This window comes from Bufo bufo, chromosome 1, assembly GCF_905171765.1.
Source record: "Bufo bufo chromosome 1, aBufBuf1.1, whole genome shotgun sequence".
NCBI lineage: Eukaryota > Metazoa > Chordata > Amphibia > Anura > Bufonidae > Bufo > Bufo bufo.
Window position 1 is genome coordinate 383,232,067 of NC_053389.1, and position 22,044 is coordinate 383,254,110.

Sequence of the window (22,044 nt, forward strand, 5' to 3'; positions counted from 1 at the left end):
GGATACCTTTAGCTATACTATTTTCGAAAGCCCCATAGTGATGAATGGATAGCACACCACGCAAGTGTGTCCATCTCTCCATTCACCGCTATGGGACTGCTGGAAGTAGCTGAGCCAGCACTTGGCTATTTTCGGGTCTCCCTTAGTGGTGAATGGAGGGTGGCTGCGAATGTGCTACTGTTCACTTAGGAGGTCCTGTTGATGGCATTTCCTAGCGATATATCATCAGTGTCCCAGATGGAAATAACCTCAACATTGTGTTTTGCTCTATTTTACAATAATATTAATGGCATTTATCTTTCTTTTACACAGCATAAAACTGCTCTGTCTGTTCCTATTGCAGGTTTCCTTATCACACACATCCTGCAAGTCTCAAACCTGCGGTGGTGGTTCGCACTCCTCATCATCCTCGTCATCCTCTTCATCTTCCTCCACGTCTTCTTCTTCCTCTTCTTCTTCTTGCCAAGGAAACTCTGGGGACTGGGACCCTAGTTCCTTTCTGTCTGCTCACAAGCTATCAGGACTCTGGAACTCGCAGCACTCCAATGGAAACCCCGGAGCTGGATCTGCAGGTAAGTGCTGATTGGCACATTATCGTAGAAGGTTATGCCTACTGGATGTAGTTACTATTGACCCATCAGGGGATTGTAAACCCAAAAAGTTTTCAGTGGACACTTAATTTCAGCAATATCTGATAGTTATCTAATGCAGCAATTGTTCTTCTGATACAGCTCTGCTGTTGTGAGCTGATGCTAGGTCATCTTATAGAAAACTACTTAACCCCTTCCAGCATCGCATGATAGCAGGAGTTATGCCTGCACAGTCACCCAAAATCTGAATGTTTAATCTGCTAGATACGATGCTCAATAGTGATCCCTTCCTGTCCTTGCCATCAGCCCTGGCATTGTATTTTTTGGGGCTGACTGTTTTGAAGTGGCAGGTTAAAAATAAGGTAATGCTGTCAAAATGGAGAGAGCCGTGGATATGCACGACCACCTCTCTATTCATAAGGCGCGGGTCCCACATATCTTGTGTATATGCAATAAAAGTCCAAGTTGGAAATTTTAAGCTGTTTCTTTCAATATCCAAATTCTGGTCAGGCAGATAATTTACGCTCTAACCTCAAATGTGAGACGCTGTAGAATAAAGTAAATAACAAAAATCCTTCAGGGTCAAAAAGCTGCTTATGATTTAAGTTGCAAGACAGTACAGTGACCAATTTCTGCCCCATCTCTTTACTAAAACAACTTTCTCTCTGAAATATGTGTGAAATCCGACATTGAGACCAACACAGGCTGCCTGCTCATTGAGGGATCAGATTATACCAGTCCATAGAAGTGTGGATATTGGGAGGGGGGAGAAAGGGCAGGAAGAAACGGACTGACAGATTCATGAGTCAGTAGGTAATAGTAAGTGTCATATCTGACTCATGCTGTATCGAAATCTATACCGCTCAGTACTTCTCTTTAATGTCCTATATGGTGATTATGAGTGAGTGAGAGACAGTTAGTCTCCATATGTAGTTTATGGGCAGACATGATGAGCAGCTACTCTCCACCCACCAGCTCACTGAGAATGAGAGATGCAGAATGCAAAGAGAAGTAACACATGCCAGGTAAGTCATATAATGGGCAGATATGCTTAAAGGGGTTCTGCAGTTTGGTTAAACTGATCTATCCTCTGGATAGATCATCAGCATCTGATCGGCGGGGGTCCTACACTTGGGAACCCCGCCGATCAGCTGTTTGAGAAGCTCCATTCAAGTAAACAGAGCTTAGCCGCGCCCAGGCCAGTTGATACAAGTCGCTCCTTGAGCGCCGCTGCCTTCTCAAACAACTGATCGGAGGGGGTCCTGGGTGTCCGACCCCCGCCGATCAGATGCTGATGATCTATCCAGAGGATAGATCGTCAGTTTAAACAAACTGCAGAACCCCTTTAAACACATTGCAGCTTATTATGAAAGGACAGGTAAGCTTTAATAAGCATTTAACACCATTATAAAGATAAATGCATGTATTAGGTATCCTTTTACCTGTTATGGTTTGTGATGGCTCACCTGGTAGTTGTATACGGAGTGGGTGCCCCAACCAATATAGACTCACCCAGTCTATAAGACAGAAAATAGATATAAAATATATGATGGTTGTGCACACCTCCTAATGAGGTGTGCACAACCATCATATATTTTATATCCTTTTACCTGTATTAAGATTTATTATTATTATTTATTATTATTATTATTATTATTATTATTATTATTATTATTATTATTATTATTATTATTATAGCAGCTCATCTATAAAAGTTAAAGGGAGTCTGTCAGCTGTTGCTAAGCTACTGACAGCATTAGGTGGGAGCTGGGGAGAACACGACAAACATACCTTTAAAGGCAAGGCTTGACAAATTTCCTTGGAATCTAGGAGCCAGCTAAAAAAGTTAGGAGCCGTGTTTTTTTTTAATTTTATTTTTTTACCTTTTATAAAGCCTAATTTTCAGCGACAGAAATAACATTTCTTAAATTAACATCTAAAGAAGTCTAGAACCAAACAACATGGGCATTAACAACATATACAGTGGCAGTGTACATAATCGCACACACGCATACAGTGGCAGTGTACATAATCGCATACAGTGGCAGTGTACATAATCGCACACACGCATACAGTGGCAGTGTACATAATCGCATGCAGTGTACATAATCGCGCGCACACAGCGGCAGGGTGCATAATCGCGCGCACACAGCGGCAGGGTGCATAATCGCGCGCACACAGCGGCAGGGTGCATAATCGCGCGCACACAGCGGCAGGGTGCATAATCGCGCGCACACAGCGGCAGGGTGCATAATCGCGCGCACACAGCGGCAGGGTGCATAATCGCGCGCACACAGCGGCAGGGTGCATAATCGCGCGCACACAGCGGCAGGGTGCATAATCGCGCGCACACAGCGGCAGGGTGCATAATCGCGCGCACACAGCGGCAGGGTGCATAATCGCGCGCACACAGCGGCAGGGTGCATAATCGCGCGCGCACACAGCGGCAGGGTGCATAATCGCGCGCACAGTGGCAGTGTACATAATCGCGCACACACGCATACAGTGGCAGTGTACGGAGTAGAGTTGTTGCTATACCAAATTTTTGATTCGATTTAGATACCATAAAAAAGTATTGCGATATTCGATACCATGTGAAAAAAGAAACAAAAAAAGGCACGTGCATTCTGAATATAAAAAAAAAAGGCAAATCGCGCAGTTTTATTTAATTTTTTTTCTGTTCTGGCATTCACCGCATAGATTTTTTTTTTTATATTTTCATAGTTTGGACTTTTCTAACCTGGCGATATGTGATGTTTATTTATTTATTTATTGTTTATATATCTTATATGTGAAATTTGGAAAGGGGGTGATTTATACTTAAAGGGGTATTCTCAACACGCCGTTTCATACTTACCTGCTCCCGGCGCGCTGTCGACTTCCTGGTTTCGGCACTTGGCAGGGGGTGGGCTCCATCTTGATTGAAGTCTTCTCCCGGCCGGGCCGCGCGCTGGACTGAACGCGCACACCGAGGCCGCGCATGCGCCCTGGTGACTTCTTCCTGGCAATTATACTATACTGGCCATGAAGAAATGACCATAGCGCATGCGCGGCCTCGGCGTGCGCTTTCTGGACTGCGCGCAGCCGGCCGGGAGAAGAGAGAAAAAGTAGTCTGCGCAAGCACGGCCACAGCAATTCCTGAGAAGAGCGGTGGCCGTAACCAGGGTAGACAGAAGACAACAGTCAGGTAAGTATATGTTTATTTTCTTCTAAGGGGTGGGAATTAGTTAATTAAATATATTTAGAAAAATGATCACTGTTAAATCATTAACAGATTTAACAGTGATCATTAAGATAAGAATACCCCTTTTAATATTTTTTTATTTTTTTTTATTTATATTTTTTAAACTTTTTATTTAATAACTATTTCCCCCCTTAGGGGCCAGAACCTGGGATTTTTTAATCCCTTGTCCTATTCACCCTAAGGCTGGGTTCACACGAGCGTGTCCGGATTAGGTCCGGATTAGGTCCGGATGCGTCCCGGTGTGTTGCGGCAAACCCGCGCAAGTAGGAATGCAATTGCAGTCAGTTTTGACTGCGATTGCCTTCCGATGTTCAGTTTTTATCGCGCGGGTGTATTGTGTTCTGCACGCGCGTGATAAAAAACCTACTGTGGTACCCAGACCCGAACTTCTTCACAGAAGTTCGGGTTTGGGTTAGTTGTAGTGTAGATTGTATTATTTTCCCTTATAACATGGTTATAAGGGAAAATAATAGCATTCTGAATACAGAATGCTTAGTAAAATAGCGCTGGAGGGGTTAAAAAAAATAAACAAATTAACTCACCTTCTCCTCTTGTTCGCGAAGTTCCCGGTATGATGAGTTGTGGGCTAAAGGACCTTTGGTGACGTCAGATCACATGCTCCAATCACATGGTACATCACCGTGGTGATGGACCATGTGATTGGAGCATGTGATCTGACGTCACCAAAGGTCCTTTAGCCCACAACTCATCATACCGGGAACTTCGCGAACAAGAGGAGAAGGTGAGTTAATTTGTTTATTTTTTTTAACCCCTCCAGCGCTATTTTACTAAGCATTCTGTATTCAGAATGCTATTATTTTCCCTTATAACCATGTTATAAGGGAAAATAATACAGTGAATAGACTGTCACCTAGCAACCATGCGTGAAAATCGCACCGCATCCGCACTTGCTTGCGATTTTCACGCAACCCCATTCACTTCTATGGGGCCTGCGTTGCGTGAAAAAGCAGAATATAGAGCATGCTGCGATTTTCACGCAACGCACAAGTGATGCGTGAAAATCATCGCTCATCTGAACAGCCCCATTGAAATGAATGGGTCCGGATTCAGTGCGGGTGCAATGCGTTCACCTACCGCATTGCACCCGCGCGGAAATCTCGCCCGTGTGAACGCAGCCTAATAGAGCTCTATCAGGGTGAATAGGACTTTACACTCTCCCTGCTGCTCTGTGCTTTGTGCACACAGCAGCATGGAACTGACTATGGCAGCCAGGACTTCAGTAGCGTCCTGGCTGCCATGGTAACCAATCGGAGCCCCAGGATTACACCCTGTGGCCACTGCCACCAATGAGAAGGGGAGCCGACCCTGTGGCCACTGCCACCGATGATTTTAATACTGGGGGGTTGAGAGGGGCGGGAGCACTGCGCCACCAATGATAATTAACCCTTAATACAGGAGGCGGGTACTGGCAGCAGATCACCTGCAGTTAACCCCTCAGGTGCCGCACCTGAGGGGTTAACGGTCGCTGATCACAGCTCCCTGTCAGAGGCTATGCGATTCTGCTGCTGGCACCTGCCTCGTGTATTATGTGTTAAAGACCACCTTATATGGGTCCAGAATTTAAGTAGCAGGCTACACAGAGCGGCGCCCAGAGATGTCCCAGCACTTACTATTATTCCTGGGCGCCGCTCTGTTCGCCCGCCGTGCCCCTTTACTGTCTCCTGCTCCATATTCTAATTACTATCGGAGCAATGGGGAGGAGAAATCAGCTTCTCTCCTGGGCGTTCCTTCTCCCTGCGCTGCGCTGCGATTATACAGTGCTGCGGTCAGGGAGAAGGAACGCCCACATGATGCGGACCCACTGCGTCCTACCTACCTCCTCCGCTCCCCCGATGCCACCCTGTCCATCCCGCTCTCCGCCCGCGGGTCACACCTGAGCCACGAGCAGCATCCCCAGACTGTCCGAGAAGGTCACGTAGAGGCGGTGGAGTGCCGGGAGCGCCCTGGATTATTGGTGGGCAGCCATGTGAGGGTAAATACCCAGGCGCCAGGACAAAATTCCTGATCGCCATGGCGACCTGGCGCCTGGGATTTGTCGAGCCCTGCTTTAAAGGGATTGTTCACCTTTGGGGGGGGCCTTTTTGCTAGATGCCTCCACGTCGCTGGACCTGTGGAGGGAAGTATACTTGCCCCCTTCCCTGTCGTGTCCTGGCTCCTTTGGTCCACACTGCCATGCTGTGATTCCGCTCTTCTACATCCGGTGTGAGGCGGGTCATATGTGCTGCTTCAGCAATGAGGTGTCTACCATGCTTCATGTCAGTGGGGCTCATGACACAAGGGGCACACATCACAAGTATGGTCTGTCACTTGCTGTAGTGGCACACGTGACTTGTGTGAAACCGGATGTTGACGAGCGGACCAGAGACAGAGATTCATTGTCATATACTCTCTGCATTGAGCTTCACAGCCCCTACTTCTGCTCTAGGTGACGCTGTAGCATCCAACCAGGAGACCATTACAGCTGTCACTCAGAGGGGAGGGGCTATGAAGCAGCACAGTGCAGAGAGCACTTCACAGTGAAGCCACGCCTCCAGTGCACTTGAATAAAAGTTCATATTCACACTACGGTACTTCTGATAATAAAAGCTCCACAAAAGGTATGTTTGTCCTGCTCTCCCCAGCTGCTACCTACGGCTGTCAGCCGATTAGTGTGGTCCCTTTTAAGATGTAAAAAAATTAAATTAAACCTAAAGAAAATCTGTCGATCGGATAGGTTTAGGGAAAACAGAACTGGACATCTCAGCAAACAGATGGCCAATACACCTAGGCATTTACTGCTGGAACCTAATATTTTCATTAATTTCCTACTGACATCTATGAAGGTTCTTTAATTTGTGGCTACCAAGAAACCCCAGCTGGCCCAGAGATTTTTTCCAATCCTTTGTTTTCAAGGACTTTTATAGATATGATGCTAAAGGATTACACAGAATAGAAATGTCTACATTTTTACAATGAGAAGTTGGATCTGGTTGACATAACTAACCTATCTTGCATGTGTGATACTGGATAAAAAGTTAGCATTTGTATGCTATTTAATGGCCGACTTGACATTTTCCTTGCTTCCTGTTTGCATCTAGCTTACTGTCAGTTTATTCTATCAGTTTTAATGTATATATGTGCTGTGATTTAGATGAATAACATCATTTATTGTATGCTTCAGGGGAAAAAGGCAGTGGACTCTCGGCATCGCCGGAACATGTCAGCAAGACTTCAAAGCTGTCTGGCTTGAAGGTGTGTCCATACAGTCCTTCTGGAGCCAGCACAGGAACACTCCCTACCTCACTCAACTTCTGTAAATCTCCCAAGCAGTTTAAATCCATGTGCCACAGGCCGCTATCCCCGGGTGAGCAAAGCCATAGCTGTGGTTGTGTTGTGATTTAACATGTGATTGTCAGGCTCTCACACAGCTAAGTTTTACAAATTTTGTCCTTGCAGGGGAAGCTTATCATTCTTCAGAGCTTCATCGACATTGTGATCCTAGCGCTCCCCCAAACAGTCCAACAGGGCTCTCGTCACAACAGCCAACATCTCCTCACAGTCCTCCACCTCCACACCTTTCGTCAGCCACAGGCCTCTCCTCTCACACTGCACCATCTAAAGCCACTGTCTGTGCCTCCTCTGGGGCTCACATAGGTAGTCATTTACCAGGGTCCAGCCCATCCCTCCTCAAAGTCAATCCACCTCCGCCACCACTCTCTGCCTGCAGCCATCCCTGCAATGGGCATTGTAGTGGAGCAAATGCACTTCAAGGAGGAAACACCCTGGGGAACACTAACAGGTATATAGGCAAAAGGTACCCTGAATACCGGTAATTGCCTCTATAAATGCTTTTGCTTTTTTGTGTATTTTCAAATAAAAAATTAATATTATAATTTTTTTTAATTAAATTATATTCTCATAATGTAAACTGAATGGGAAAGCACAATTGTTCTGCTTCACTGCAGTTTTTAAACTTAATGTTGTAGGGATGCAACCTGCAGAGGGCACAAATTTTCGAATGCATCAAACTGCATGGCCACGCAACCTTGTGAAGCGGATGAGGGGCTGGGTGAAGATGAAGACAGTAGCTCAGAGCGCAGCTCATGCACTTCTTCCTCCACGAATCAGAGAGACGGCAAGTTCTGTGACTGCTGCTACTGCGAGTTTTTTGGCCACAACACGGTGAGAAATCTATACATTTTATTTTTCTTCGTGAACAGTAGAATTTCTAGTAAAAAGAAATGTCCCAACCCCCCCAATCAGTGATGAATAGATGTGTTTTTTTTTTTTTTTGTTTTTTTTAGGGATGGCATTCATTGTATAGACCCAATGGGAGAAACTAGTTTTCAGGCAGTGAAAATTAATATGCTAATTAGCCTACTTTCACACTTGCATTGTTGTTTTCCTGTATTGAGATCTCAATACCGGAGAAGAAGTTTCCATTTAGTCGTCATGCATTCTGCCGGATATCAATACCCGAATTAACAACGCAAATGTGAAAGTATCCTTAGCTCATGTCATCAACACAAGAGATGCCTATTAAGAGAAGGACGCCTCTTTGGAGGGGCAAAAACCACAAAACAGATGTCTAGGGTTGTAGAAGGAGGTTTACTAACATGGCTCTGCTCCAGTCAAAATATATTGGACGCTCCTATACATGTATAAATGGAAACTTGCTTGGCAGAGAACACTTGGTTTTAAACAGAGGTGGTCAAGGGGAGAAGTGCCTGGTGGCCGCAGCTTCTCCCTACCCTGCTCTGATTGACAGGTCTTCCTCTATATGCAATTTGAAAGCTCCTGTGGAAGTTGAAATGTTGCAACTTGGCTGAATAGAGGAATCATTGTTTAATTCCTTTATGAGGTATTATAGAGAAAAAAAAAATTATTTTTTTATTTAAAGTGAACCTGTCAGGTGATTACATGACAGCAGCATATCATAAAGGGAGAGAAGCTGAGCTCTGTGATATATAGAGGTTTATGTGATTTGGAGCAGGATTTCTGAGTAAAAAGCACAGTAGATCCTGCTAGGACTCCGAAGAGAGACAGTGAGAGTCCTGATTACCCCACCCACACAGGATGATTGACAGAATTTTGTGTACAATCAATTTCTCTCCATTTATCGTATCCTGCTCTCAATTAGGGCAACAGAAATCACATGACAGGTTCACTTTAAAACCATTCCAAACAGGCCATTAAAAGACCAAAATGGTAATCTAAAGTGCATCCTCCTGCCAATTGAATATGAATTTTTCTATATGAATGAATATTCAGAATAAAAAATGTGATAAATTTCTTGTCTTTGAAGCCACCTCCAGCCCCAACTAGTCGAAATTACCCAGAGATGCGTGAGAAACTTCGATCACGTTTGACTAAGAGAAAAGAGGAGGTACCGCAGAAGAGACATTCCCCGGGGGAGCAGGCTGTGGACCATCGTGATGTAGATGAACTCCTTGATTTTATCAACAGCTCTGAACCTAGGAGCACTAGCAGCAACAAAGCAGCCAAGAGGGCGCGACATAAGCTGAAGAAAAAGGTAAAAGGCCTAAGAGGAAGGGTTGCAAAAGCAAGGGGGAAAAAAAAGAATTATTTTTACCCTTAACACAGGTATAGGAGAGATGTCCTTCAGGAATTTTTGACTTATTTTCAAGTCAGAGGGTTATAAAACATCCCCCTAGGTGTGTAATAAAAGAAGCTACAGTGGAAGGACAGGGGATTTTATTTTTATAAAAATCATTGCCACCATTGAAAAATCTCCCTAGGGGAAAAAAAAAAAACACAATCCTGCAGACTTATCAAATCTGGTGTAAAGGAAAACTGGTTTAGTTGCCTATAGCAACAAATTAATTTCCATCTACCATTTTTCAAGGTTGGTGTGAAAAATGAAATTTGGAATCTGGCCACGCCCGACTGTGAAGGAGCCCAGCACCGCCTATGTCCTCCGAATCTCCTCCTTTCGTCACCGATAGATTGCCGTAATCTCGCGATGCGCGAGCTCGCGCATGCACAGTTCCTTCCCTGAGGCTGATGCCAGCACAGGGAAGGAACACTATACCGGCACTGCGCGAGATTACGGCAATCTATCGGTGACGAAAGGAGGAGATTCGAAGGACATAGGCGGTGCTTGGCTCCTTCACAGGCGGGCGTGGCTGGGCACCAGGAAGGTTCGTACAGCCCCTTGGGCACCTTACAAGACAAATTTACATATCTCTAAAATCCTTTTTTAACGAAAATAAAAGCACACAGCCCTATAGGACAGGTATATTGCGGACATGCTAGCGGCGATCTAGCCGTGCATGTCCGTATCTCTATAGCCTAAAACTTTGTGACAGAATCCCTTTAAAAATTGACATTTTTGTCTAGAGTTGTTACTCCAGTTTATATGTCACCCTCTACTGGAGTGAGACTGCGCCAATTTTGCACTAGATAAATCTGGCATACATCTAGGTTTCCATCCACTTTTCAAGAGTGGCATAAAAAGTGTCTAGTCATTTAGTCTTGTTTCATCAGATCTTTGGAGTTCAGAAGAAAATTCACTAAATGGAGGTAAAGTCATAAAATAAAAAACAGACCCATTTCTCACCTAATAAATCTGCTGCTGTGGTCCATGCCACCAGTCTTTCTATCCATTTCATGCATTGATGACATGCCTGCTAAGGCTACTTTCACATTAGCATTTTTTCCATAGCATCATCACGACGGCATACAAGGAGATTGACCCCTGACCTTCTGTAGGGGCAGGAACAGAGAAAGGTTAAATACCCCCCTCCCACCACCAACACCAGTGTTTCCTGTCCCTACAGAGGACAGGGCAGAGAAAGGTCTCTCTGTATGCAGGGAGATGAAGCTAGGAACTACAATGATTTCTTTATTACCTGACAAAATCGCTTGCATCCTGCCATGGCGTCCCCCTGCCCTCCCGCGGTCCCAGTACTAACGCTGGGCAGGGGTGTTATGGGAATACTCTCTCCGGTCATATCTGGGGCCTGCTCCCAGGGCAACGGCTCCCTCCTGGCCTACCGAGGCTTCAGCAGGGTTGCATGCCCGGCGCCTGTGGCGCATAGGTGGTGACATCACATCCGGCGCTCCGGAGTGACGTAGGCGGCGTCCGGCCCGGCTCAAAGCCGATGCCCCGACATTCAATGGATGCTCCTGGCCTGAGAAGTATGGGGCCCCTCACCTGCCTCTCCTGCTGACCCATCGGGGAACTGAGAGGGCAAAGTATACTGCCGCGATGTCTGGGACGGACGCACGCTCTCCTAAGGAGACCGAACTGCCGCCATCCGTTAGTCCCCTCAGGGGGTGTTTTTGTGTTTTTGCATGGTCAGGGAGACTGCTGGTCCCCCTCTCCTGCAGCAAAAAGGGGGAGGGGGAGAATATTTGATCCTCCTGTATAAGGCTTACTGTTGGTCTTTAACTGCTTATCACTGGAGCTAATGTTGTGGGTCTCCTCTCTATCTCTTGAGAGGCCCACTTTATGTGCAGATGTTACATTTGGGGGATTCCTCAGGCCTCTGGCTCCAGTGTACACCTCTCTGGATCCATATCCCCCCCCCCCCCCATCTCCCCTTCCTCTGACCGTCCCCTTATAGCAATCTTCTCCTCCTTTCAGGTGTCCAAGGAAACTCAAAAAAAGGTCAAGAGATCCCTCAGATGTATCTCTTGTAATGGCAAACAGGATGAAATTCGATCATCTCTGGCCCACTTATCCGCTAATCCCTCTGATTTCTGACTCTGAGGCCATAGCGGACGAGATCGTCCATTAGGCCAAGTCATGGGAAGAGGGGGAAAGAGTCTCCGATTCGGACTCTGTGGACAGTGGCCGCCGATTCTATTTCTCTATGGAAGATATGTCCGACCTACTCAGAGCGGTCAGATCCACAATGGGTGTGGAGGAAGTACAACGCACCCACTCCATACAGGAAGAAATGTTTGGAGGGTTAAGAGTTAAAAAAAACACGTGTGTTTCCCATAAACAGTAACATTAGGGACATGGTTTTGTAGGAATGGGCAGACCCTGAAAGACGTCTGGGAGTCTCTACTATCTTTAAAAACAGGTTACTATTTGATCCCGAAGAATCCAAGATCTTCAATGAGATTCCCAAAATAGATGTTCAGGTTGCTAAGGTGAACAAAAAGACATCCCTCCCATTTGAGGATGCCTCCCAGCTCAAGGATTCCATGGATCGCAAAGCCGACAGCCTCCTCAGGAAATCTTGGGAGGCTGCTATGTTTAATATTAAGACTAACAGCTACTTCCGTCGCTAGATCCATGTTTCTTTGGCTGGGAGAATTAGAGGATCATATAAAGAATAAAACGTCTAGAGAAGAAATCCTCAATTCCCTTCCTCTCTTAAAATCTGCTACTGCCTTCCTGGTGGACGCCTCGGCTGAGTCGGTCCGATTCTCCGCCAGAGATGCGACGCTTTCCAACTCGGCCAGACGGGCACTTTGGATGAAGTGCTGGTCCGGGGACAAGACTTAGCTCAATACCCTTTTCCGGGGAGTACGTTTTCGGTCCAGTCCTGGACAAAATTTTAGAAAAAGCCGCTGACAAAAAGAAAGGGTTTCCGGAGGATCGTCCCATCAGGCGCAGATTTCCCTTTCGCTCTTCCTCCGGTCAAGAGAAAAGCTACAGTGGGAAAGGGAAGTCGGGGCGCTGGAGTTACCCGAAAGGGGGAAGAGGGAAAAGGTCAATCCTCTTCCCACCAGAAACCATCCGACAAACAATGACGCCGGAGTGGGGGGAAGACTCTCAAGTTTCCTGGTGGAGTGGGAATCTATTTCACCAAATCCCTGGGTCTCCAGAATAATTGGAACAGGTTATAAAATAGAGTGGTCTTCAAAACCCCCAAACAAATTTTCAACCCAACCTTTGGCAGGGAATCCAAAATCTTCTGATAAATGTAATCACCCCAGTTCCACATCCTGAAAGGGGCCGGGGATACTATTCAACATTATTCCTAGTCAGGAAAAAGGAAGGCACATTTCGAACAATCATAAACCTGAAACCTTTAAACAAATTTTATTATTTACCGGAAATTCAGGATGGAAACCCTTGCATCTACGATACCACTCCTAAACAAAGACCTCTTCATGTGTACAACCATATCCCTCTTCACGTCGACTCCCAGAGTTTTCCGGTTCGCAATCCAGGATGTAACGGGAAAAATTCATCATTATCCGTTCAAAGCCCTCCCCTTCTGGATCTCATCGACCCCAAGGATCTTTACCAAAGTGGTGGTAGAGATGGTTGCTTTCGTCAGGAGAAAGGGACTTATGGTGGTACCCTACTTGGACGACTTTCTCCTGATCAGCGAAGATCTCTATCATATCAACTCGGATCTGAAATATTTTCTCTCCATCCTAAACAACCTCGGGTGGATTATAAACTAAAACAAGTCCGTCCTCACCCCCTCAAGAAAAGTCAGTTTTCTAGGCATGACCGTGGACTCCCGAAGGCAAGCGGTATTCCTACCTCAAGACAAGATCTCGACTCTTCAGCAAAAAATCTAATCCTTTCAGAAGAAAAAGGTCATGCTCAATCAGAGAAGCAATGAGTCTGCTAGATCTGTTAACATCCTGTATCCCGGCAGTTCCCTGGTGCCAGATTCACTTCAGACCTCTGCAGTCTTGGATCCTGGGCGTCTGGAACAGGCATCAATCCTCCCTGGATCATCAAGTAATCCTACCAATTCGGGTACTTCAGTCCCTAAACTGGTGGAAGAACCACAAGAACTTATCCAAGGGGACTCCCTGGCAGAAAACTCCCCTAATACAAGTAGTAACGGACGCAAGTCGTCAAACTTCAGGGAACTGAGAGCAGTCTGGGAGGCATTGAAAGCAGCAGAGGGAATACTACGTCTTCACCATATAAGAGTGCTATCAGACAACACTACGGCCATCGCTTACCTCTCCCATCAAGGGGGAACGCGATCAGCAACTCTTCAAACGCTGACAACGAAGAAAATTCCATGGGCAGAGCAGAAAGTGGCCTCCATCTCTGCAATTCATCTGAAGGGAACGCTGAACCTGGAAGCGGATTTCCTCAGCCGCCACAGGATAGATCATACGGATTGGTCCCTAAGCTCAGAGACATTCAGGTTGGTGGTAGACAAGTGGGGGATGCCCGATGTGGACCTATTCGCCACCCGGGTAAACTCAAAGGTGGAGACATTCTGTTCCTTAAACCCCAGGGACAGACCTCACGCCTTGGACGCCTTCGCCATCCGTTGGCATTGGAAGCTATGCTATGCCCTCCCTCCGCTTCCTTTAATTCCGAAGGTAATCCAGAAAATTTGCCAGGACAAAGCCACAGTGAGTAATCGTGATCGCTCCCCTATGGCCGACGCGGAGCTGCTTCGCATCTCTCCAGAGATACTTCCTCCAGGATCCCTGGCCCCTTCCTATACGGGGGGGATCTACTCCATCAGGGTCCGGTTCTACACCCAAACCCACAGCTTCTGAAACTAGCAGCATGGATCCTGAGACCCAGACTCTAAAACGACAGGGCTTATCAGATAAGGTTATAACTACCTTGAAAGCCTCTAGGAAAAAAGTAACATCCGCAATCTACCTTAAAATCTGGAAGCGCGTTTGCTCCTGGAGTGGCGAAAAATCTCCACACCTGCATAGACCCAACATTCAAAGAATCCTGGATTTCCTGCAACAGGGTCTCGACCTGGGGCTTAGACCCTCTACCCTGAAGGTCCAAATCTCAGCCCTAAGTTGTTTTTTCGACCAAGATATAGCTAGTCATCGTTGGGTCAGCAGGTTCATTAGAGCAGCTACCAGACTTCGTCCAACAATCGCCTCCCGTGTCCCCTCCTGGGATTTAAATACTGTTCTTATGGGTCTCACTCTACCACCATTTGAACCCATTGCCGATTGTCCAATAAAATTATGGTACCTAAAAACCACCTTCCTAATTGCAATAACCTCAGCCTGCAGATTAGGCGAGTTGCAGGCTCTATCTGTTAGGGAACCCTACCTTCGTGTCCTGGATGATAGGATCATTCTCCGACTCGACCCAGGCTTTCTCCCTAAAGTTGTATCCAGCTTTCATCGGAGCTAAGAAATTACCCTGCCTTCCTTTTGTCAACAACCCTCTAATGACAGAGAGTATTTCACTCTCTGGAGGTTAGACGGGCAGTTCTAAACTATATATCTGCTACCGAAAAGTTCTGAAAATCTGACAACTTACTAGTACTCTTTGCAGGAAAGTACAAGGGCCAGAAGGCCTCCCGGTCTTCTATAGCGAGATGGATCAAGGAAACCATTTGCCTGTGTTACCAAATTCAAAATCTTCCATGTCCAGTCAACATTAGGGCCCATTCCACTAGGGCCATGTCTTCCTCTCAGGCACAGCGAGCTGGCGCCTTCCTGGAAGAAATATGTCGAGCTGCCACTTGGTCCAGCATCCATACATTTATAAAACGCTACCGCCTGGATCTTTCCAGATCCTCTAATCTGTCCTTTGGACGAAAAGTCCTCCAGGCCGTAGCCCCCCCTTAACTGATATATTTTGTATATCTCCTTGTATGCCGTCGTGATGATGCTATGGAAAAACCGGAATTAGACTTCCCGGTAATTAGGTTTCCATGAGATCATCATGACAGCACGTTATTCCCTCCCTACATATATTTCTAAATTTTTAACTTTTGGAGGGTCTCCAGAAGATATGAAGTAATACCTTCTCCATTGTTTTTTTTTTTTTCACCACCGGGTTACTCTGTGTAATTTTGGAAGCACTGGTGTTGGTGGTGGGAGGGGGGTATTTAACCTTTCTCTGTTCCTGCCCCTACAGAGGTCAGGGGTCAATCTCCTTGTATGCCGTCGTGATGATCTCATGGAAACTGAATTACCGGTAAGTCGAATTCCGGTTTTTACAGATCCGTCATGGATCTGCAAAAACGATTCCGTTACAATAGTACTGTACAACCGAATGCATCCGTCATGAACAGATCCGGTTGTATTATGTCTTATATAGCCATGACGGATCCATTTTGTATTGTGTCAAAAAAAAATAACTTACATTGTGTGTCAGTACAGATCTGTCTTGCTCCTCACCACATGGCGGACAGAGAAACGCTGCAGGCAGCGTTTTGGTGTCCGTCTCAAGAGCGGAATGGTGACTGAACGGAGGCAACTGATGCATTCTGAGCGGATCCTTATCCATTCAGAATGCATTAGGGCAAAACTGATCCGTTTTCGACCGCTTTTGAGAGCCCTGAACGGATCTCAGAAACGGAAAGCCAACACGCCAGTGTGAAAGTAGCCTAAGGCCAGTGATCAGCGTGGCATTGTTGCAGCATAGTAAATATTAGACTGATGAAGAGAACCCCCACTGGAGTGGCATCAAGTTTATCAGGTGAGGTTTTTTTTTGCAAAATCTTACAAATATTTTCAATGTACGCCCTTCCTTACTCGAGTCACCAAAGATTTAATTATCTTCATTACAAACTGCCATCTTGGCTCCTTCAACCTATTTGATCTTGTCTGAGGAATTTGCAAAGTGTGGGGTTCCTTTTTTCATTAGTTTAAATCCAAAGACTGCATTTAGAAAAATCTGATTCTAAATTATAATCTATATTTTCCATAGGAGAAGGCACTTCAGGAGGCTGATGGCCAGAAATCATCTGACGTTTATTGCTCAACTGTTGAAGAAGCAGAAACTCCATCTTCTGGGGAAAAGTTACTTCAGTGGCCTCAACTTGAGTTAGAAAGGGTGAACAGCTTCCTGACCAGTCGGCTTGAAGAAATCAAGAATACCATCAAAGACTCAATTAGAGCCAGCTTTAGTGTCTATGATCTGAATCTTGATGTCAACGACTTCCCTAAAAAAGCAGCAGTGCTGGAACAAAAAAACCTGTTGTCACACCTCAATGGTTCTTCTGATCTCCAAGAGATTGATCTTGATCTTACACCTCTTACTCTCAGTGTCTCTAAGAGTCAAGAAGCAAAACTGTCAGATGATGATGTCAACCTTTCTTCGCAATCTGCAGAAAATGGTATTGTTAAGAGATTAAGTGCTGTACCAAATCTCTCTCGCATGATCTGGGTTCAATCTCAAAAGAACTCTGAATCGGGACAAAGTCCGGACACAACATGTGGCTCTGCACTAGACAAGGTTCTTTCCAGTTCTGAAAACCAGAGACTTCTGGCACAGTCAGTAACTGGCAGTCGTGTAAAGAAGAGTAAAAAGCAAAGCCTCCAGACACGAAAGTGTGAGCCTTGTAATGGAGAGGTTTTACTGGCCAAGACAACTTCACAAGGAACAAAAGCCCAAGAGAGGCCCTTACTTGATAAAATAGAGGACATTTCAAGACAAGGACCAGACACTGTGAATTGTGTTAATTTTAGGCCTGAAAAAGATAAGAATGAACCTGGTGGATCTGAGAGGACTTATCTAAAATCCAGTAGTGGTAGTAAAAGCAAATCCAGGAAAAGCAAGAACAAGATGGATAAACCCAGTATCTCAGTTGGTGTGTTGTAGCATTTTCCCAGTATCTTATTTTTCAACTGACATGGCTTTATATTTTTCACCCTATAAGACGCAGAAGGTTTTAGAGGGGGAGAAAAAGATAAATATTTTTAATCAGACCTTAGCTCAGACCCCTAGTGTTAATTAAACCTCTTCTCAGGCCCCCAATGTTCAAGGGGTTTTCCAGGAATTAGGATAGGTCATTATTAGCACAACAGTGGGGGGTCTGAGTCCCGGCACCCCCGCCAATCGGCTGTTTTGGGGAGCCGCTGTGCTCACCGGAGCTCTGGTGACCGCAGCTGGCTCCCCGCAGCTTTCAAAGCACAGCACCATACATTGTACAGCGGTTGTGCTTGGTATTGCAGCTGAGCACCATTGACCTGAATAGGGCTGAGCTGCAACAAGGTCATGTGAGGTAATCAATATAAATTCCCAGATAACCCCTTTAATTAGATCTCAGATCAGACAAAAAATAACTAAATTGACTCGCCACTCCTGCTCCAGACTCCACCACCACTCTGGAGATTTATCTCTTCCTGGTACGCTGTGCTGTGACCAAACATTGCACATCATGAGGTCACAGAGTGAGCCTACATGAACACATTGTGCTCAAGTCACAGCACAGCACAGCATGCAGCAGCTGCAGGAGAAGAAGCGGCGAGTACTGCCAGCAGGAGTGATGTATTCCCCCGCTCCACAGTCCTACTGTACTAACGAGCAATTCAATAATGGAAGCTCTCATTAGCATTCGCCCTATAAGATGCACTAACCTTTTCCCCCCACTTTTTGGGGGAAAAGTGCATGTTATACGGTGAAAAAGATGGTATATGGTCTTATTACATTTTTATTATTTAAAAGGGTTTGAAAATTTAGATCACTTTTATACGTAAATAAGATCCTATAAATGTATGTTTTATTGTAGTAATTGTAATATATATATATATATATATATATATATATATATATATATATATAAATATAAAATGGCAGCACATACAATAGCAATGAGTGTGTGCAATGCCCTATGGGAATAAGCAATTACCCACTACATAAAATACAAAAAAGGGCAGCATTCCATAGTAAAAATGTAAAACCTATTATTCACCCATGTAGTACAGCAACGTTTCAGCTCAGCAATAGAGCCTTTCTCAAGCATTGAGAAAGGCTCTATTGCTGAGCTGAAACGTTGCTGTACCACATGGGTGAATAAAAGATAAAAGGTTTTTCATTTTTACTATGGAGTGCTGCCCTTTTTTGTATTTTATTTAATATATATATATATATATATATTAGTACTTAACTGAATACCACCATTCCAAGACCATCTCATCTTCTATTTGACCGCAGCTGAAGCCTGATTTTGGCCTTGACAATTTGACCACCGAAAACCACTTGGCAGACAGTCTAGGAAATACTATAACTGTCAATTACAGAGGATGGCAGTTGTATTATGTTCTGTGCATCATGCCACTGCTGCTCAATGGTTAAATTGTCAAGGATATATCAGACTTCAGCCTAGTAGACAACAGTTTCATTTCAGCAGTACTATACAACTGAATATTAAATATAAAATACTGTCCTTCTGTAGCCGTCAGAGATAAATAACCCATTGTTAGTTTACTGCAGCTGTAAGGGAAAGATGCCATCTGTTATTAAAATAGTAGATTAGTAGAATTAGGATATCGGTATGACAGCTATGTCGTTCTTTTGATAGCCAAAGATGCACAGACAAGAGCATTGCACTTATCAGTGTGATGCTCTATTTGAGTCATTTACTCCCTTCCTTCTCTGGCCACAGTCATGGTCTGAGAAAGTCAAGCGAGGCTGTTTCCAAACTAAGGAAGAAGTTAAAGAGCCATGACAGGAAGAAAATATATGGAGTAATAAAAGAAAAAAAATTAGAATATTCACATATATGCTGTTTAATATATGATAAAAACATTTTGATGGTGGTGGCCCTTTAATCCTTTCAGTACCGGACCACTTTTCACCTTAAATCCCAGGCCGATTTTTAGCAAATCTGACGTGGTAATAACTTTGGAACGCTTTTACTTATCCAAGCCATTCTGAGATTGTTTTCTCGTGACACATTGTACTTCATGACAGTGGTAAATTTGAGTCTATATATTTCACCTTTTATTTATAAAATAATCCACAAATTTGCAAAAATTCATAATTTTCCAAATTTAAATTTTTCTACTTTTAAGGGCTCATGCACACAAATGTATTTTCTTTCCGCTTCCGTTCGGGTTTTTTTGCGGACCGTATGCGTAACCATTGACTTCAATTGGGCTGTAGAAAATACAGAAGTTACTACGTGTGCATTCCGTTTGTCCGCATGGCCGTTCCTCAAAAAAGTAGTACATGTCCTATTATTGTCCACAAATCACGATCCGAGGCCCCATTCTAGTCAATGGGTCCGCAAAAAATACTGAACGCACATGGAATACATCCGTATTTCACCCGTATTTCTCATCCGTCTCATTGGGGGACACCGGCCTTAACCATGTGTATTGCTGTTGCCGCTAGGAGGCAGACCCTAAGCACACAAAGTGTAAGCTCCTCCCTCTTCAGCTATATCCCTTCCTGCAGGGACGAAGCTAATCAGTTTTAGCTTAGTGTCTGTAGGAGGCAGACCTTCCTGCGTTGCAGGTCTGCTGATTTACTAATTTTGTCTCTCTTTTATTTCTAGCGGGAAGCTTCAGGCAGTCTGGGTAAAAACTGCCTGCACTCTCACCCAGGAGATGGGAGACCAGGGGGTCACCCAAACCCCCTGCTCGTTCTTGCTCTCTAGAAGAAAAGGAGTACCAGAGGTCCCTGTAAAAACCTCTGTCTCCCGCCAGCAAGCGCATCACCACGTCCGCCCCAGCGAAAGTCTCCTCTGTTTCCGGTGTAGCATCCCTCACCAAGGGGTCGCACACGAAGGTGGTGATCCGGTTGGAGCCAGGGGGGCAGAAGACTTTGGACAGGTGAGTAGGAGACTGCCCACAGTGGCCCCTCTAGTACCCTCTCCTCCCCCCATGTGATGGTCGCCCTAGGTACTATGGGCGGTAATGGGAGCCCGGTAAATGTTTAAATGGTACCTGGTGCAGGGCTCAGGGGGCAGCTCCTGCTGTGTCGCCACACGCGCTGCGCTTCCTTGGTCCGGCGTCGTCGTCCTCATCGCCGCTTCCACAGGGCCGCCGGGGCCATTGGTAATTGAGGCCCCGGCTCCATTTGGGGCCTACAACTGGGGGCGTACGTTTCCACGGTGGCTGAACGTGTTGGGGAGAGGAGAGCACACCCTAAACAACCACGACCCTATCTGGGAAGGGTTTATATAAATCGCCAAAATAAAACCTTTTAAGGCTAATAACCTCACTTTTCCCAGATATTAAAACTTAACTTTTACTATCATTAATATAAAACCTTACTAGTTATAAGCGAATGTGAGCAAAAGAAAGGAAGTTAAAACTATCTAATGTCCTCTTAGTTCTAAGGCAAATTTGCTATAAATGCAATGTCGGTCGGGGGTGCACTCCCCATACCGTTACACACTAGAACGCTGTATTAGCAGACCAGTGCAACACCGTCCTATATATGTATGATTAGAGAAGATTCTATGTGGCAAACAATGTTTACTCTTGGATATGCTCCTGTATTATTTTGCTGCACTGCTTGCCAGAGCTAATCATGGACATCAGAATCTAAAACACTAAATACTTTCCCCCAACATTTTTCGCCAGCTAGCCTGGTTTCATCAGGGGTAACGGACGGTGTTGCACTGGTCTACTAATACAGAGTTCTAGTGTGTAACAGTATGGGGAGTGCACCCCCGACCGACATTGCATTTACATGGGGGCTATGGGAGAGTGGGCAAGTAATTTACGTCAGGGTCTCTGCTCAGGAGTCCCCTCGGGGAAAACTTGCAGATGTGGCCCTGCAGCTCTCGCATGCCAGTGCATATATTTGTGAAGCCAGGTTTATGGCTCGCTCGTCATCCCTGTTGGTGGCTATTCGCCGTACCCTATGGCTCTTATGCTGGGCGGCAGATATTGCTCCAAAAGCGGACCCTGACGGCCCTCCCCTTTACCGGCAGTAGACTTTTCGGTAAGCGCCTGGATGAGATCATTTTGGACGCTACAGGTGGTAAGAGCACCCATTTACCACAGAACAGGGGGCGGTCTAATAAGTCAAAAAAGCAGAAGCCTTTTTCGTTCCTTTCAGAGTTTTTCCGGCCCCAAGGGAGCGTCTCATAAGCGCAGGCCTTCCTTCAAGCCGTGGCCTTCCCAGCATTCCCGCCAACAGGGCTCCAAGTCCTTTAACCCTAAGAGCTCCACTGCATGACGGGCGGCTCCCGGGACCCTCCGTTCGTGAGGGCGGCCGGCTTCATGTGTTTCGTCATGTTTGGCTGGCTCACGTCTCAGATGCGTGGGTGAGGGAGGTCATTGCAGAGGGCTACAAGCTGGACTTCAAGTCATTCCCTCAGTCTTGTTTTTTTTAAAGTTTTTTTAGGTTTTTTTTCGGTTGTCTCCTCCAGCCTCTCCCGCAGCCGCAGATTTTTTTTTTTTTTTCTGGCAATTCACACGCTGCTGCAGCAGCAAGGTGTGATTGTTCCGATTCCTGCGCAAGACCGTTTTCAGGGGTTTTACTCAAATATCTTTGTGGTTCCCAAAAAAGAGGGGATGGTTTGTCCCGTTTTGGACCTCAAGGCACGCAACAGTTTCCTTCGCATCCGCAGATTCCAGATG

General features: G+C 45.5%; 1 protein-coding gene across 2 annotated transcripts in view; it reads left to right on the forward strand.

The window, feature by feature from the left end:
- The window catches only part of FAM193B (family with sequence similarity 193 member B), a 49,752-nt gene that overhangs the window by 13,366 nt on the left and 14,342 nt on the right, over nucleotides 1-22,044 (forward strand). Inside the window, exons 3-9 of one of the 2 annotated variants that reach the window (XR_005773908.1) lie at nucleotides 344-572; nucleotides 7,016-7,198; nucleotides 7,291-7,633; nucleotides 7,821-8,016; nucleotides 9,140-9,367; nucleotides 16,433-17,315; nucleotides 20,007-20,283. Coding sequence is in view for 1 of the 2 variants with exons in the window: in XM_040405440.1 (XP_040261374.1) it covers nucleotides 344-572; nucleotides 7,016-7,198; nucleotides 7,291-7,633; nucleotides 7,821-8,016; nucleotides 9,140-9,367; nucleotides 16,433-17,315 (2,062 nt within the window). In the remaining variant the exon portion in view is untranslated. The remainder of the gene's footprint in view (nucleotides 1-343; nucleotides 573-7,015; nucleotides 7,199-7,290; nucleotides 7,634-7,820; nucleotides 8,017-9,139; nucleotides 9,368-16,432; nucleotides 17,316-20,006; nucleotides 20,284-22,044) is intronic. The other variant, XM_040405440.1, reaches the window with a different exon arrangement.